At 37.6% G+C, this 17,999-nt stretch overlaps 1 protein-coding gene across 1 annotated transcript in view; it reads right to left on the bottom strand.

Annotated features, from left to right (window-relative positions):
• Positions 1–1,069: 1,069 nt before the first annotated feature.
• The window catches only part of GPSM2 (G-protein signaling modulator 2), a 29,376-nt gene continuing 12,446 nt past the window's right edge, over positions 1,070–17,999 (bottom strand). Inside the window, exons 4-16 of the mRNA XM_010085191.1 lie at positions 12,629–12,850; positions 11,475–11,610; positions 10,892–11,034; positions 10,244–10,367; positions 9,844–9,959; positions 8,674–8,829; positions 7,796–7,904; positions 7,241–7,370; positions 6,554–6,624; positions 4,348–4,524; positions 3,411–3,573; positions 3,072–3,289; positions 1,070–1,513 (exon numbers count right to left, since the gene is read on the bottom strand). Of these exons, the coding sequence (XP_010083493.1) occupies positions 1,349–1,513; positions 3,072–3,289; positions 3,411–3,573; positions 4,348–4,524; positions 6,554–6,624; positions 7,241–7,370; positions 7,796–7,904; positions 8,674–8,829; positions 9,844–9,959; positions 10,244–10,367; positions 10,892–11,034; positions 11,475–11,610; positions 12,629–12,850 (1,930 nt within the window). The 3' untranslated portion in view covers positions 1,070–1,348. The remainder of the gene's footprint in view (positions 1,514–3,071; positions 3,290–3,410; positions 3,574–4,347; positions 4,525–6,553; positions 6,625–7,240; positions 7,371–7,795; positions 7,905–8,673; positions 8,830–9,843; positions 9,960–10,243; positions 10,368–10,891; positions 11,035–11,474; positions 11,611–12,628; positions 12,851–17,999) is intronic.

Genomic DNA, 17,999 nt, shown 5'->3' with positions numbered 1-17,999 from the left:
TAATTTTCTTCTAGTTTAATTATTTGCAGAAGAGTGAGAAGCTGATGCTGTATCAGATGGTTTTTTTAGAGTGATTCAACACTGAACAGAAAGTAGGAAGCACTAAATAAAAGGACTGATAAACTGATGGTAATACGTGGGTTTGGAAGAAAATTTTGTTTTCTCCTTAAAAGCAGAAAGAGGACAGTTTCAGTAGAAATCAATTTCCAGTGCTAGAAAAGCTGCAAGAGAATGTTTGTAAAACTAACTGTAAAATAGCTTGAGTTACGTGGAGCCTATGTCTTATGCAGTTAGTAGTCTATGTCTTTATAGTAGTTGAAGACACTTCTCTATGTAGTAAGTTCATCATCAATCTCAGTGACTTTTCAGAACCATGGGTTTGATCAGATACACAGCGGATGAATTTGCCCAAATAGTTGTGAGTAGAAAAAGTAACTCCACTAACAGAGCATTTCAAATGTCAAGACAGACATTTACCTGGCTAAAATAATATATTAATGGAATGTATATACTTGTCAAAATCCCTACTTTAAGTAACAGAAAAATACTCACTCTTCAACAGTCACAAGGAGTACAAACCTTTCAAATTGATACTTGAATCTGTAGAATAACAATAGGAATTTATTCTTACAATGCCATTTTACTCAGAAGCTGAAAGGAAGTGTTACTTAAAAACAAGTGTATCTTCTTAAAAAATTACTCTGCTTGTAAAACTGCATTGAGTAATACAGGAAACACTTAATATTACCAAAACCCCCAGTATATTTGAAAAGACTATTTTTTGGATTAAACAGAATTAAAACTGAGCTTTGATTTTTTTTTTTCTTTAATAAAAAAATGATTGCAGAAACAGTTTCAAAGAAACAAAGTACTGAAGCTATTTCACAATTTTTTTTTCTTTAAAAAAAAAAAACATATAAAAGAAAACAGGACCTTTTTCCAGGGAGGTATAAATCAGAAAAAAAAAATCAAGTTTTCTTTAAAAAGAACATACAAATTTAGGTCTTGCACTACATGAAGACACTGTCAGAATCCACACATCAGCAATGAGAATATCCTGACATGGAAAAAAAATTCATCTTAAAGTTCATAAACTAGAGGCAGTTAAGAGAGAGATACAGTAATCAATCGGTATCTCAAACACTGCTAAAAAAGCATCTGCCACCTGCAAACAGCAGTGGCAGCTCTAACTACAGGTCACAAGTGTGATGCTGCTGCTATTTATACAAAATATTATTAGAAAAGGGACAAAACTATTAACTGCAGTCTTCTGTAAAAGGCATGTATGTTTTCCCAGCAAACAACGATACCTAAGATGCTGATGTACCGTATGTGCCTGTTTATTTCTTCAGCTAGAATTTGGTCCCTTTATAGTTGAGGGTAAATGGACTCTTTGTTCATCCATTCTCTTTGCTTGTGATCTTAAAATCAGGCTGAAAAAGTCCTCATCTGGTACTGTCGGCCCTTTTGCAGATGAGGGAGGAGCACATCTTTGATCATCCAGTCTGGAACCCTACAGACAAAGCAACAAAGCTGCCTGGTTACAGGAATATAGATGATCAAAAAGTGAACAGTAGAAGTGGAAAACTACTAAAAGCTTTTGTTTTCAGATTTAAAGCTAAGGTTTTTTTCAAGTTAAACTTCTCATGTGAAACCAGTAACTGTGCAAGTGCAGCTAAATGGCTCCCCCGAACCACCTGTCCATGTGTATCTGAAAGTAAACCCCCCAATTTAGTTCTTTCATAGTGCAGAATAAGATTTAAGTGTCCTTTGTCCAGAGGAAGAATTTTAGTATTACTACATGGTATTTCTAGTCTAACACAACAGAGAATATGGTTCTCTTCCTTTTCTTGTACAGGGAGTAAAAAAAAAAAAATAGCCACACTGTTGTCAGATGTGGAAAGGCAATATTGAAAGAAAGTTTTCCTCCAAACTCCAGTACGCTTTAATCCCAGCGTGACAGAGCAGTTGCTGACACCTCGGGGATAGTTTCTGTGCTCCTTTCACAGCCACCCCCTCCTGCGCAGCTTTTCCAAGTGCCAGCCAGTCACACGAGAGCTGGCTCTAGACTGCGGTCACTTCAGGAAAAGCACGGCTTTCAGTGGCAGATTGACCTTGGGTAGAGTCATCTTTGAGACCAAAGTCTCAAAAATCAGTTACCCTTTTGTGCTTCTGGTTAAAGCAATAGCACCCATCATGATTGCAGGGATGAAATGTTTCTGTTCCCTTTGCAATAAGCACAGTCAGTCACTGTGTTATGTTTGCTACATCTAGTGCACGTGAAGAGACAAAATCTGTCCTATTAACCTGTATAGATTCTTTGCTTCACTCCAAGTAGTAAACAGAGAAGCTGCTCAAACAGAATGTGGTATTTCATCAGGCTGATGAACACTTGTGATTATAGACTCAGTTCCACCCAAGCTAACACACTTGCTTTCCCTTTGGGGAACTCAGGATCTGAATTTTGTATTTTGAGATCCTTCTCAACCCATCAAGTAAAAACACATCTTTTTAACTGAACGCTCTTTGGCCTCAGAGGTGTTTACACCACGCCCTACTTGACAGACATCTCACTTGTGTTGCCATGAACTGTTATTTAAACATAAGTGGAACAATGATCACTGTCACCACTAAAACTTTGATACTGAATTCTTTAATTTGATAAGTTAAGGATTCATGGTATATCAGGTGCCCTTTGAACAAGCTTAATCTAAACACTTTATTAAAATAATTTTACATGCTCCTTTTAATAGCCTCACTTGTTTTCCTTCTGTCTGTTACTTTAAATGGTTGACACGGTATAAATACCAAAAATTACACTTACTAGACACCACATAATTTGAAAAAAAAATCAAAACAAGAAGAAACTGTAAAAAAGCAAACTTGAAAAAAAGTTCTTTTGTTCTCTATGTAACTTTTTGTCTCTATGTTCTTCCTTCTCTGCCAAATCAATTTGTATCTTGAAACATATAAACATGGTGGCTTACTTGAAGAAACTAAATAGCAGGATGCACAAAGCAAATCCCCGAAGACTCAGAATCTGGAGAATTTTTGTAAAAAAAAGCCCATACCTGGCATTTTACCAATATATCAAAGAAGTCATCATCCAGTTCTCTGTTGTTGGTTGCCATGAGGTGACCCAGGACTGACTGACTGCTGTGCTGATTAAGACAAAGTCCAGGTAGATTACAAAAGCTGGCGCGCTGGTCATCCAGCCGGCGGCTCTGGGAGCTAGCGATTAGGTCTAGAAATTCATCTGTGTGGGGTGAGACTACAGAAGTAGAAAAGGCTGGGGAGGAGGAAGAAAACAAGTTAGCCTAGAAAGAAGTTCCTTTCTTTAGTAAGTCTTGCATGCAAATACAGTGCTGGCAGGAACTAGTCAGATACAGATTCTACTTTTTAAAAATTACATTTTGTCATTGTTTTAGGTGGAGTAGAGGATGTTGCCGCTGAAGCAGATGAGAATCTGTTCTTCTCCTGGAAGTGGCATCTCTGATCATCCATCCTATTACTCTGGAATCGACTCAGCAGATCAAAGAACCCTTCATCTGCCATTGTCTCTCGACTGTTTTTCTGAAGAGGAGAGAAGAGTTAGGGGTATTTTGAACTCAGGAGTACCTAAAACTAGGCCAGCTGCATCACAGCTTAATTCCAGTAATATGTTTGGTATTTGGTTTGGCACATCTGAAATACATTAAATGCTTTTTTTTAGTTATCCAATTCTATAGGCAGATTTATTGCAAGAGGAAACGCTAATAATATGTCAAGAATTTTTAAAAGGTAAAAGAAACATTTCATTCTCTGAAACAGAAAGAAACAGTGCTCTGATCAGTACAGCTGAAGGTTCCTCTTCCTCAGCTATGAATCCACCAAAAAGCCCATAAAAGAAAAAAAAACCCCAGCCCTGAACAGTTTCCACTGTCTCCTCAGGTTTATGATCAGCACTCATCTCTCTACATCAAATGACTTAGTTCTATTTTTACCTGACTTCTGTCAAAAGTGCAACAACTTAAAAAATATGTCAAAAATATCTCCCACTGTCTGAATCGGAAAAAAATAGATCTTTTTAAGTTTGGAGAAGCAGGGTCTAGAAGAAACGAGAAATAAAATATAGGTACAAGCTGAGCTGTAACTTTAGAAAATCCACCAGGAAAAAATGTTCCAATTGTAGGAAAAGCTTGAAACTGGCACCACCCATGAGACAGCTGTAGAAGGACAGATTCTGCATAGTTTTACACAGCCACAGTGTTTAAATCAAGTAAACTGAAATGGACAGCTGCAGGAACGTGTTTTCCATGATTTTGATCAGACAAAGATGAGTAAAGGCCCACAGCTCGCCAAACCTACCCTCTGAGAGTTTGGAAGTCGATGATCAATAGAATTACTGGCATCCTGCAAAACTTTGGAAGTGGTGCCGTTTTTGTACTTTTTGCCTTTTAGCCGATTTACAAAATGCAGTTTTGATGAAGGTTTGCCAACCAGTGGTTTCTGTTTAGCAAGAATCTCACTGTTCCAGTTCTGAACCTAAGAAAACAAGAGTCATGAAATGAAGTCTTCTGCTTTTAATTACCTATACTGTTACCTCTTACCTGCTGCTGCTTCTCCTCCCCAAAATGAAGCAGCTTGACATTATTTAGTTTATCCAGCCACAAGGATGTGAAAACTTGGATTTTGGTTCTATTACTTGACCTGTTATTACGGAGCTCTTGTTACATGAAGCAGGTTAGTACTGTTACTGATCAGTCTTAAAACTGTACTGTGACAGCTGATGGATTAAAATGTGGTCAGAGTATATTTAATCAAACACGCTGAAGTTTCCCTTGCTGACTGCAGTGCAGGAAATGCAGTTCATGTGAATGCTAAAATGCAGACACAGCTGGCATTTCCTCCCTGACAGTCTTATAATTAGAAAAAAAAAATTCCGAATTTTACAAAGCGTTAGAGCAAAACAAACCCAGATATTCAACCAGCCTTCTGGATGGAAATCTTAGATAGACACAAAATTCCCAGTAAAGACTGAAAAGGAAGAGGGAGAAGAATGCCAGCACAGGAGCAAACAGGAATAACCATCTCGTTACACTGAAGAACAGAAGGGATAGCTTTATCAACCTGACAGATTTTCCCTAAATTATCTTCTAAAAGATACACAAAATTGACAGCTTTATCTACAACTGACAAACTCTTACAATAACTGGGTAAAACCCCTTTTTTTTCTTGATTCAACATCAGAAATTGTGAACAGTGTCACAAATCTTTCAGCAGCACTGCCTACCCAAAGGCATTGCCTGTTAAAGGCTTCCTCTAGATCAGCGCACAGATTCCAACGCCAAGAAGATGGCACCTCTGCAATCAAACCATAATGCTAGGGTCATACATTGTTCTGTGTATCAAAGACATTTACGGAATGAATTTTGAGAATCTACCAAATGAGTATCTGGAAAAACGCCCCTTATAAGAGCTGAGCTGCAATACTAGGTTAATACTTTATTACAAAAATCCCCATGAAACATTTTAGTATATTTAGGGCACAGAATGTATTTTAAAAGATATCACAGATAAATATTCAGAGAGTAAGATAATACAGCCGGTACTGGCCAAATGCTTGGAGGTTCTCTGCAGAGGAACCACTTTGGCCTTAAACCTGCAATCTTTCAAAATCAGAATCAGAGAGGCTCTTAAGCATCAGTGCTGACTTCAGCTGTACCAACTGTAAGCTTTGAGATTTAATTTCCTGTCTAATAAACATGATGGCAGGCTTTGTATCACTTGAAGAGATGGGAAATAGATATCCCAGTATGGAGGGAAAACCAGCAATTTCAGTCTGCCACTAGTGTCATTTCTGTAGACCTGCCAGCCCACTGCCTGAAGGCAGTTAGAATTTGAAGGAAATCTCTCAAATACTGGTACGAGGATTTTCATTGGGAACTCCCAGCTCCAAGAGATTTCTCTGAGCTTGGGGGGAAGTATCTGTGACTCAGTTTCAGCATTTCTGAAGTAGCATCCATACTCAAGATGGACGTTGAAACTCCTAATGGCCTGCAAGTTCGTTGAAATCCCAAAGTGAAAAACACAACATGTATTTTAAGTGCCTATAAAATGACTCTAACCGAAGAAAAAAATGTTCAGAACAGGTGAGCTAAAGATTAGGAATTTTACTCTGAATCACTTTCATGCTGCACGCACCCTCAAACTGCTTTTAAAGAGTAGATGAAAGGAATTCCTTTGATGCAAACAACAGGACCCCATTCTTTCTTATTTGTGAGAGGAATAAAACAAGCTTTCCACAAGCTATTACAATGATTATGTACGTAAGATGCTGACTGTTACTACATGACAAAAGTATTATTTGTTAGAATTGTTAGACCTGCTTTTACCTAACTCTTAAGATCAACCAAATTAAAAAGCAGATGCAAATGATGCATCAACATTCTGGTGCGTTCTTTCAAAGTTGTTAAGTATAAAACTTCTGACTATTCGTAACTGTTGAAGTTAAACTCACAGAAACGTTTAATTGCAATCTCACTGGCAGAAGAGAAAGAAGGTAAGTGCCAACCTTTTCTGGCGTCAATTTCATAAGTTCCATGTTCTCCATACTGTGACGGCGTCCTACCCTTGGTCTGGTACCTTCAAGAAAGAATCAAGTTCATCTTTTTATCATAAGATCTGTGGTGTCATCTTCAAAGGTGTGGTTGTACTTATGTAAGGTCCAAGATACAGCAATTCTGAGTTCCAAAATAGTGCAGCTAAAAATATCAGCAGAGAAGCAATAACCACTAGTAAAAGCAACCTTCAAAACTGCACCCATCTCAGCTACAGAAGCTGCTTTCACAGGACACAAAAGAATGAGCATGGATCTTTGAAAAGAGGAACATCAAATGAACTGTATTCTACGCTAACACCCAGTGTCACTAAGATGGTAGGAGGGGAAGAAAAAAAAAAAAGATGTGATTTGTCAGCAAATAAATTTCCCACAGTAAAAAGAAAAAAAAAGGTGGGGGGGGGACACACAACAACATGATTAGAAACATCATGGGAAGAAACTAAGCAGTGATCCGTGATCCACAATGTAAATCCTCCAGAAAAGGAGGAGCTGAAGGGGTCCAAGGCTGCAAAAGCAGCCTTTTTTGCTGGTGGGGGGAAAAAACCTGCATACTCAACCATCTGCAGTCAGAAAACAATGCAAATAACAGATTCTTTTTGAAGTTCACTGCTAGAAAGCGTTGCAGAAATAGGCACATACCATTCAAGCTGTTATCTACCGCGTGGCTTTCTGACATCATGGAGGTGTTTGTGCTATAGCTTAACCCAAGAACCATTTGAAGGTCTGAGAGATTAAGTCTGGCAGTGAGCTCCCCACTTCTGTCTCCCACCTGCAACCAAATAAAATAAGCAGTTCTCTTACTGTAACAAAGTATACACATATGTAAGTACAAAGCAAACCTTGTCCCCTAGACTTCTGAGAGAAAAAAGCTGAAAAAGTTTTCCTGACTGAAAACAGAGAATCACCAGAATCACCTTTTTAGTAAAGGATGTAACAACGAAGAGGTGTAAACCAAAGCCCAAAATAATTTTTGCTAGGCTCTCAACTTGGATTCCATGCTGATGTTATTGGAGGTGGCACAGGAACTAAGGAGCTAGTTGCAGTGAGACATGGCTGAAATAATCTGGAATCAACTATCTCAGAAATAATTTAATTTTTTTTTTTTCAAGATGACATCCATGGACACACCTCCATACAATCACTGTGTGAGAGCAAAAACCAACAGCCAATGTACGCAGAGTGTGAAAATCTTACCTCTCTTGAAATCTCCAAGTGCCTTTCTGCAAAGTGCATAGCTTGGTCATGATTTCCCAGAGCAGTATATGCATTCCCTAAACTCCAGCATGCTCTTCCTTCACCAATTCTGAAAAAAATACAACACAATTTTTATAATTTTCAATTATACCTTTACGTGCTGAACACTAGGAATCAGGTTTTCTTAATATTGCCACAGTAAGAAAAATCTACGGCTATCATCAGAAACCATTTCCAACATGTTAAATATTGTATTTAAAGGAGCATGATCTGGATATAACTATAAATATAGGCAAATCTAATAAAAATTCAGATTTTTAAGCTCACAGCAAATGTAAGTCACTCAGTTTTGCAAGCATGGAACATTTTATAATTACTTTGCTTTTCCTCAGATTGCATGCCTTATTACTCTTCATATATTCTGCTTATTGAGATAAGTGCATTTAGAAGTTGCAAAAAAAATTTAGATGTACCAATGTTATAAAAAGGCCTCAGAAATCATGATTATAAAATAAGCATTTTTCCCCATCCCTTCCCCTATTCTTAATTTGTGGAAAAGTAGGAGATGCATTCTTGTAACGGTATGCAAAATTATCATGAAGTCATGAAAACCAGATCTGCTTTTCTTTTCCTTAATTTACAAAGAAGACGCTGACAGAAGATGCAGAGACAGTCATTCATCAATTCCTATTTCATCTCAGACTCATCAGCTGCCATACCTTCCTGAGTAATTTTTTTTCCCTGTATGTAAACTGGAGCCCTGCATTGTAGGGAATTCAGATTAATTCAGCAGTCATACACAGAACAACAGCAGAGCTGGAGGTAAGAGGATATGGTTGAAGTGTCATACATACATTAAACAATCTCTTAGGGCTTACTTATCATTTAATTCCTGGGCAATCACAAGGTGTTTCAAATGATAATCAATTGCTTTTTCATAGTCTTGAAGCAAAGTGTATGTGTTTCCAAGGCTGTAGCAGGCCTGTGCTTCCACAGCTCTGTCTTTAAGCTGTCGAGCCAGCTGTAACGTCCTCCTGAAAGAAAGGGTTAGTCACCGCAAAAATCAGTGTAAGGAAAGGTTTTTAAAAGTATGCTTGTGCAACTAAAATCAATTATACAAATTAAGCAAACTGGGACACTGTGCTGGCAAATTAGCTGCTAATAAATTACTACCTTGTAAACTCTTACAAGATTTTAAGTGTCTGTCTTCCACTCCCTCCCACTGCGACCCATTTCCATTTACTCTGTTTAGAGAACAGACTGATCCCTCAAACAGTATTTTCTAATTGTAATACATTACTTCATCAATAATTTATAGAGGTTTTCCTGACTGTGTGCACTTGAAACAGGTTAGTACCAACTTTACAATAACTAGTGTCTATTCTCCATTGCCATGAGTAAGACAGACCTATAACCACCAAGCCAGTAAGAAGAATTTGAGTGCTAAAAGGAATCTGTGCAGTACTGACTCTTTTCTTCCCTTTTCAAAAAGAACAGGTAAGCTCTGAAATCCACGTAAGATGCTACCAAGACCTACTCTGTACCTTTGCCGAGCTTGTATTTTCCTAAGCTACAGCAGTGACTGCTTAGTGGTGCAGAGATCAAGAACAAAGTCTTGATTGAAAATACAGACTAAATACGTAGAATCACATTGATGTGCACCACAGCTCTTGGCTAGTGAGTATACCCGAGCCAGCTACTCATCTCAGGGGATTTAAAGTTACTCAGATCATTCCAGAACTTGCTCACAGCTAAGACAGCAATGCTTTGTTCTAGAATAAAAGGGAATAAACGCCCATCAGCAGAAAGATGTCTTCAGTGCTGAGAAGCATCTATTTAAAGTAACAAAAAAGTTAAAAAAGATCATTGCTGCCCCTCCCTTAAAAGAACCAGAATAGGTAAACAACTAGGGAAAAATTATTTTTGATAAAGAAATGCAGCTCTTTGCTAAGTATACATTGAAGAGATGGCTATTCTGCCATGTATTGTACCAGGCACAACAGCCGTAAACTGGAAGTATAAATTATATTCATAAGCAGTCAACTAACTTGTAGTATTCCGAAGCGGTTTCAAATTCACCCAGGAATATGTAGGCATTTCCAAGGTTGCTGTATGCTCTTCTTTCCGCTGATCTATCACCAAATTCTTTTGCAATTAGGAGACGCTTAAAAATGTGAAATAATTGTGTTATTTACTCAGTTTTGTACTTTGCAACGTACATTTGCATACAGAAGTGCACACTCATAGCTTTTCCACCGTGCGCCTGTATCTGTTCTTTAGGCCAACAATGCTTGAAAAGAAGAGCCAAACTTGAAGCTGTGCCATTAAGATTTACAACTTGCATTAAAGAGCTTGCAACAAGATCCAACACAAACACCTGTGCTTAAGATCAGGAGCAATCGGTGATACTTTGCTAGAATAGAATTCCTTACGAGCACATTGTTGTACCTGCTCATGGGCTGAAACTGCGCTCCTGAAGTTGCCCAGAAGATAGTGTGTGTTTCCCAGATTTCCAAAGGCACGTCCTTGTGCTGCTCTGTCACCCAGCTCTGTTACTATTGCCAGGTTTTCCCTGTTTTTGGGGGAAGCGAGAAGGGGAAGAATAGTGACTTAAGAGGTTTTTTTTTTTCCCTCACAGTTCAATAATAATTTAAAAATTTGCATTTGTATAAGGGAAAAGGTAGAGGTATTCTACTTTGGCCTATTTTCATGGCCTTTATACAATCATGAATCTTCCACTGAGTAGGAAACATTTCCTGTGAGATACCAAAGTTATCCACACTCTTACTCAAGCTGGTGTGCTCACTTCTAGTTATAGAGCTACATTACGTACAAGTGTACCGAGGTCCCAGTGTTGTCTCAGTCTGGTTTGAAGAGTAATACGGGATTGTAACATAAGGGAAAGGCTTACCAGATAATAAGAAGTATACTAGAAATGGGGGCATAACAAAAAAAAAAGAGAAAAAATTCCCAGGTACCACTGCTCTGAATAGAACCATGCCACAGGTTAGTTCATGACACAACAAATCTCCCAATACTCTAATGAACTACATGACCATACTCTCTCAATGCTCAACGTTTAAAGCTACTACTTACTCATAATAATTTGCAGCTTTTTGTAAAGCATTTTTTACATCATCTGGAAGTTCCCCTGGATCATAAGTCCCAGCACTAGCAACATTTTTCCCTTTAGAGTGATATACATTTCCCAGATTATACAGTGCTCTTGCTTCTCCAACCTAAACCAAAAGTAAAATAAGGCATTAAAATTTCATGTTTCAAAGTCTTGTGTCACAACACAACTAGTTGTCAACACATGCTCTGCCCATTCTGAACATGTTCTCATCACCTGCCTTAGTCCCACCCGGTCACATCCATCAATCAAGTTGTTCTGCATCCAGCTTCCTTTTGAGGTGCAAGATACACAAGTCTTGAGGCCAATTATTGTTAAAAATTAAATTAAAATAAAAAAACCCACAACAAATATTTATCCATCTGGATCTATAGTCTTCCAGATGCAAACAACTATCTTACAACTAACAGATTCTTACTGTTTAGAAGAAATAATTGAATATTCAGTATTTACTTCCCTCTGAAAGGTGGCATGCTCATTACCAATACAACAGGGTTCAGGAATATGTGTTAGCAGTATATGTCCAGATTCCTAAGCAACTCTTACCTTATCATTAAGCTCTCTGGAAATATCCAGATGTCTTTGACAACAAACAATAGCTTCTTCAAAATTCCCAAGTACCTTTAAGGTGTTGCCCAGATTCCCACTAGCTTTAGCCTCTCCCAGTAGATCTCCAATTGTCCTAAAATTGCAGAAATAAAGCACCCAGTAAGCAGTGTAGAATTTGAAACCAAGCAGATGACTAATGTATGGTAGACAATTAGAAGAATTTATGAAAAGAGATTACAACCATGTAAATGCCTAAATGTCTAAAATGCACTCATAAACATTGTTCAGTCTGTGGTTACAGATGTTTCATTTTGTTGGTGCTGTTTGTGCAACTGCTAGTATTCATGGCATTGATCATCTACTTAACATTAAAAAAAATCACTTAGGAAGAGAATAAAGAGAAAATTCTTAATTATTATGTAGAAAGAGAGGTTTAACTGTTTCTGCGTTTTACTTGACTATCATTGGCTTGTGTTACTTACAAGCCATACTGGTCTCCCAGAAAGCCCAGCGGTGACACCACATTTCCAGACTCAAATGAGACCAAGGCAAAAGAGTGCCACCGAACCACCCAGACTGTGGTACCCGGGGCACAACACAACAAGTTCCCACAAGGTTACAGCACTTGAGCAGGTTCAGGCAAGGAAAAGAATAGATTTGTGCCTAAATTGGGGTTAAGTACGTTAGGCGCCTGTGTCTTCTATTGGATCTATTCCAAATCACTGAAAGTCAGATGCATAAATACCATATGAAATGCACAGGGGTTTTAGATTTCACAGTATTACACTATGAGCTTCACACAGAGAAACATGACTGAGTTCTGTCTAGTAAACAAGAGAGCCAGCTTAACATTCTGGAGAACCAGAAAGACTGAGTTTTAGAAACAGGAAAGGGTAAAGAAAGGGTGGATTTAAAGAAGCCATTTAATTATCCACAAACCTGGTGAGGCCTCAGTCAGCACTGGGATTATGGTGCTGAGTATTAGCTCCCAGGTTAAAGGACAACCAAGGCACCTGCCAGCCCCCCTGGCCCTCTGCCATCACCACATTCATTCATGACCTGGTACTAACAGCAGCATTCGGGGCCAACTGCTCATCTCTGCAAGAATGGGATGAAATGGGGAACATGGTTAAAGAAAGACACAAGATTACCTTGCAAGTGTTAAATCATGGTGGTGGTACTCCAAGGCCTTGGCATATTCATGCAAGTAGAAATAGGCATTGCCTAACTGGCTGTAAATAGCACTGAGTGTTTTTAAATCTTCAGTTCCAACCTGAACAGCTGCTTCAAAGAAAGACACACCAGCTCGGCAATCTCCTGCTTTACACAGGCGCTCACCTTCCAAAGCCAGCTCTAGGCAGGAAGCCTCCATCCTGCATAATTTAAGTAAAAAGAAAAAGTGTCACTCTAAATGGAGTGCTTTGTCCAATAACGTGTGTTCTGAAGAGGTGACTTTACTCAGAGGGTCTCTATTTGCTCAGGACAGGGAGTCAGCACCTTAGTACAAGCAATGAGCTTGGTACTGTGATATTACAGAAACTAATGCTGAAATGGAAATCGCTGCTTTGACAGTGATGAGCAAATATAACATTAAAACAAATAGCATCAACTTCTTTTTTTCTTTCCTTCTTTTTAAGTCTCTGTGAAGAAATCCAAATACTGCTTTGCCCATATATAGCACCTGTAGGATTCAAAAATGCAGAGTTTTCACCATCTAGATAATTTCAAAAAGGTAACTTAAAAATCAAGCTGTTCTTGGAAAATACTGATTTTGACAAACATAAGCACTTTTAGTTTTAGGTTGAGGCCTTAGTTACCTGCAAAATGTCTTATGGAAAAATTATTAAAATTCAAATATTCCTGTGTATCAAAAGACCATGACTATTTTTTCCCAAAGTTGTTTCCTATGTAAGTCAACAGTCCTCAGCACTTCACCGTTTCCTGTAGTGGCACTGCTGTGAAAATTCTCAGAGTGGAAAGAAAAAAAGATCTTGATTGAATGAATATTCAATTCAAGTCACTTAACTGAGATGCCATTGTTCCAGAAGCCACTGGAATATTTTTTATTATTATGAGCAAATAATTGTGTAATTATACAAGTACAAAATACTGCAAACAGTAAAGAAGATGCTCATGAAGGCGTTTATAGCAGAATTTGCAGAAGATTACATTTTGAACAATAAGCAAAGAAGCTGTCAGAGAACTGCATCTGGCAAAAAACATTCATACGTATTTTTGCTACTGTCAGTTCTGGTGCACAAAAGGTAACACTTCCATAAGTGTTAATCATTATGTACAAACATTTACTACTTTCCATTTCTGTGATGCCAGGGAGGTAGGGGAGAGGAGGATGAGAAGGAAGAAGACTTCAAGGTCTTGAAGAAATATGGTTCTCTAGCTTTTTCAAGATACACGGATTTGAGAAAGCTTGCAAAAACACCATCGTTCGACTTTTTAAAAAGATTTTTCAAAAAGAAAACACAATAAGAGACGTTCTGTAAGTGTTTAAAAAGTGTATACTAGTATTGACAAAAAGTGGATATCAACTTTGTAAATTTGTCTGTTCTTCTGAATTTTTCTTCAAGATGGATTACACAGTAAGGATAAGGGCTTGCACTAGAAACCAGAACATTTTATGTAATTAAAGATATCCTCGTTACATCATTATTTGATATGTACCTGGGCGTAAGAATTAACCAGTTAGAATCCTGTTCCTAAAACTATTTCCCTTCACATGCACAGATCAGTAATACCAACAATCAAATGTTTGCTGTTCCAAAAGTTACTTTAACAACAACAGCAGAAGACAGCTGTTTTGACAAGACACAGTGATGAGGTATTTACATACCTGCAATATTTACATTTCTTATTTTTTCTAAATCAGAAAAAAGTAGGTTATACAACATTCTACTTAAATCTGAGCAAGAAGGAAATATTTTTGAAACCCCCCCTGAGTTTCAAGAGAACTAGAAGAATTTAGATCACAAGTAAGCTACCAACACAAAACAGTGCCATACCTGCTGCTCTTCGACATCCCACAACTTAAGCAAAACGAGATGACAGACATATTTAACTTCTGCAATTAAATTACTGTACGCTTGGTAGTTGGTAAAGGTGCAGACAGCAAATGATAACTAGGGCATGAAGTTCTTCCCAGGCCCAGCTTCTCAGTTTGGATATCCATAACACACGCGGTACGTTTAGGTTTGGAACTTCTCTCTCCTGAGAGAAGTTGAAGCATTCCTACTCACTACAACACACAACCTGGTTTGTATGACATTGTGCGTGTGTTGAATGTGAAGACAGAAAAAGGCAGAAATGATTATGGAACAGTTAAGTACAGGCAGAAATGATTACACCATCAGCAACTGAAGGTTTAAGACTTAAAACACTTAATTGGGTAATCTTAATCCTATCCAGAGGTTCTCTCTGGGCACCTCATGTTAACTGACATGACCAATTAAAGTGATGGCTAGAAAATATGGTGCTCCTTAGTACGACCATGGAGACCATACACAATCCCATTTCATTTCTTTAGGTATTTAGCTTGAACAGCTGAACAGGAGCAGAGCTTTCACCAAAATATGATAATAATAGTACAATATAGATAGACTAGACACAATAGATATAATAGTCAAAATGCTATACTGGACTCCAGTTTTGTAAGTGAATGTATGCCATGAAGAAAAATTCATGTTTTGATTTGCAAGTGCAATGCATCAGCCAGCTAATACATAAAGAAAAGGCCCAGTCTAAAAAGGACGGTACCAGAGAAGGCTATGGACCAGTAATTTTCCTGATACACTGCATTCAATTAACTTCACACTATGCCACAGACTGCAAAATGCCAAGGCAGCATTACTAGGTCATCAAAGACCTTGAAACAGAATCTTTTGACTTTGCAACCCCAGACTTAATATAACTTACAAAAATGAAAGATCTGGGCTTCTTCATAGAGAACATAAATAACTATGGAGCTAAGGCTTATACCCAGGCTGATGAAAATCAGCTCCTACTACAAAGTGTTTCACTTCAATGAGAATTATAGGAAGGAAATGAGAATGGGAATTAGTAATTGTTTGAGTAAAAAAGAACCTCAAATTTAACACTACTTTTGAGTGCAACTTTAGAAAGGTGTGTTACTAGGTTGCTAGAACCCATACAGCAAATTCAAGCTATAATTCCAGCTGGATCCATTCTTACTGACCTTCTACAATTTCAAAGTCTAAATAAGCTATAAAAAAAAGAAAAAAAAGAATAGAGAAAATTAAATATTTATTTCCACAGTTGCCTGTACCAAATATTAATACTTTATTCACCTTACATAAGAGCTACAAAATCATTTAAGTTATTTTAAAAGTTTGCTAGGCTATCCATAAAGTACCAAATCTGAACTCTGAGGAAGTTTGGTTTTGGTTTGGTTTTTTTTCCCTCCATTACTTAAAGGACTTTTATTAAAATTAACACTACTACTTTTTTCTTTTTTTTTTTTTTTTTTTTAAATTTACATAGGTGTTTTCAGTCAAAAAACCACCACCTTTTAGGAGGCTGTTTTAACTGTCATTACTAATGGTTAAAGAGTGGCAGCAGACCAGACAGGGCTAGGTTATCAATGTTTTAGAAAGTCATTAAATAGTTACTAGAAGAATATGGAATTAACTTTCTCTGTTCCCAGGGCTGCACTGAATTATTTATTCAACACCCAATGGCTAAACAAAAGACACATTGAATCCACAGAGACAAGAGAACAAGGCCCATTCATCTGTGTACTTCTGATGAAATTCTGTCCCTGCTAAACAGGATAATGTTCTTCCAAATATTACTGTGGCAATACTCACCCAGGGCTCCATTTGGCTATTCTGTTTACAGCTGCCAGACCTGTTCTCTGAAAGGTTGGCATCTCCTGAATAATTTCTCATTTGTAAAACTACCTCATCCTTACTGTCCTTCTAGCTTTTCATCTTGCCTGGCTCCCTTTTTTTTTTTTTTTTTCCTTTTCACCCCTTTTCCTCTCTTGTTCCCCCTTGTTCTCTGATGTTCCTCATGTTCTCTTTTGAACCTTTATAAGAATATAAGCCCTAAGCATATGCCTCCACCCTAGCCTCCCTGGTTTCTTCTCCCATTTTGGAGTCTCCCTTCCTTCAGCTGTTCTCATCTTACAATAAAGAACAGAAATCTGGTAAGAAATAAGGCAATAGAAGGTGGCAAGAAGACTCATCAGTTACGACAATCTTTAAACACAATTAATTTATTTTTACTCCTTTAAATTCCCACTAAAAATTTTTTTTACCATTGAGGGGGAACAGCTGCCATGCAATTTCCCATGAAACATATCGCTACACATAACATACCTATACACAAAATAAAAAACCCTGTTATATCTCTTTAATCCAGGTACATAAAATTACTAATGCCACAGCATCCTGTAATAAAGATCACACACCATTCCCGACTCCTGCCTTTATTCTTGGTTTCCATATATAATGCAGAAGCACACCACACTGACCACTCACCTCCACTGGAACACTGTGTTTAGTCAAACTAAATTTGATGGTAAACGGAAACAAAACAACACACACACATACACCAAGAAACCACTCACCTGAATTTCTGAGTTCTGCTCCAGTGAAGATAAAAGCAGTTACAAGTTTTTGGTGTACGAATTTAGCAGGCCAAGACAAGTGAGTTCTACAAATATTAACTCTACAGATCACGTAAAGTCCCATTTATTAACATCAGCATTTTCTTTTCAATCACTAAACAACACAAGAATAAAAAATAGCCTCCTTCCACCAGCGTAAGCATTTTTATAGCTGCTGAAGTAATACTGGTCAGTGGGGAGAAAGAAACAGCTTGCACAGTAAGAAACAGACTCAACAAAGCCTTTCCTTAGGAGTGGGCCACCAGCTTCTTTTTAAAGTCAGTTGTATTGGAACACCCATGGGAAGGAAAAAGGAGACAGAGCCAAATGAGCCTGGGACCTGTAGGTAGAAGATTTTAAATACTGATAAATAACACCACCACCCCCAGTAATTTATGATCTGTTCTTTCCTGCTTTACATTTTAAACTACAACAAAATAAAATTTTTCAAAATTATAACTATTAAATTAAATCATCATGAAATTCCTGTTCAATATACTCAATACACTGAACTAATTTGCAGTTTGTCTAAGTTTTAGGTCAGTTTAATATAAAAAAATATTGATTTTTCAAAATCTTCATCAGTTCATACAGAAAGGTTTAATAAGGCCATTAAGATTTTTATTGTTAATCAGTATCATTCAAACTTGTACTGAAAGACAGCATAAAGTAGTAAGACATTTTGCCCTGACTATGCTTGCCAATTTTTCTGAAGTTATTTTCGGCTTGTCAATTTAAACGACACAGCTGGCCCTGCCACTTTCTTTGTGCATTTACGTGTATAATAGCACCCTGAACAGCTCCTGCTTTTATTAAAGAGTGAGAAAGGACCTTCTATAGCTGTCTGGGGAGGACCAAGAGCATCAGCAACAGCAAGGGTA

Source organism: Pterocles gutturalis, unplaced genomic scaffold (assembly GCF_000699245.1).
Source record: "Pterocles gutturalis isolate BGI_N339 unplaced genomic scaffold, ASM69924v1 scaffold40680, whole genome shotgun sequence".
NCBI classification, from domain to species: domain Eukaryota; kingdom Metazoa; phylum Chordata; class Aves; order Pterocliformes; family Pteroclidae; genus Pterocles; species Pterocles gutturalis.
Note: the sequence above shows the minus strand (reverse complement) of the source record. Positions and strands in the feature narration are given on the sequence as shown.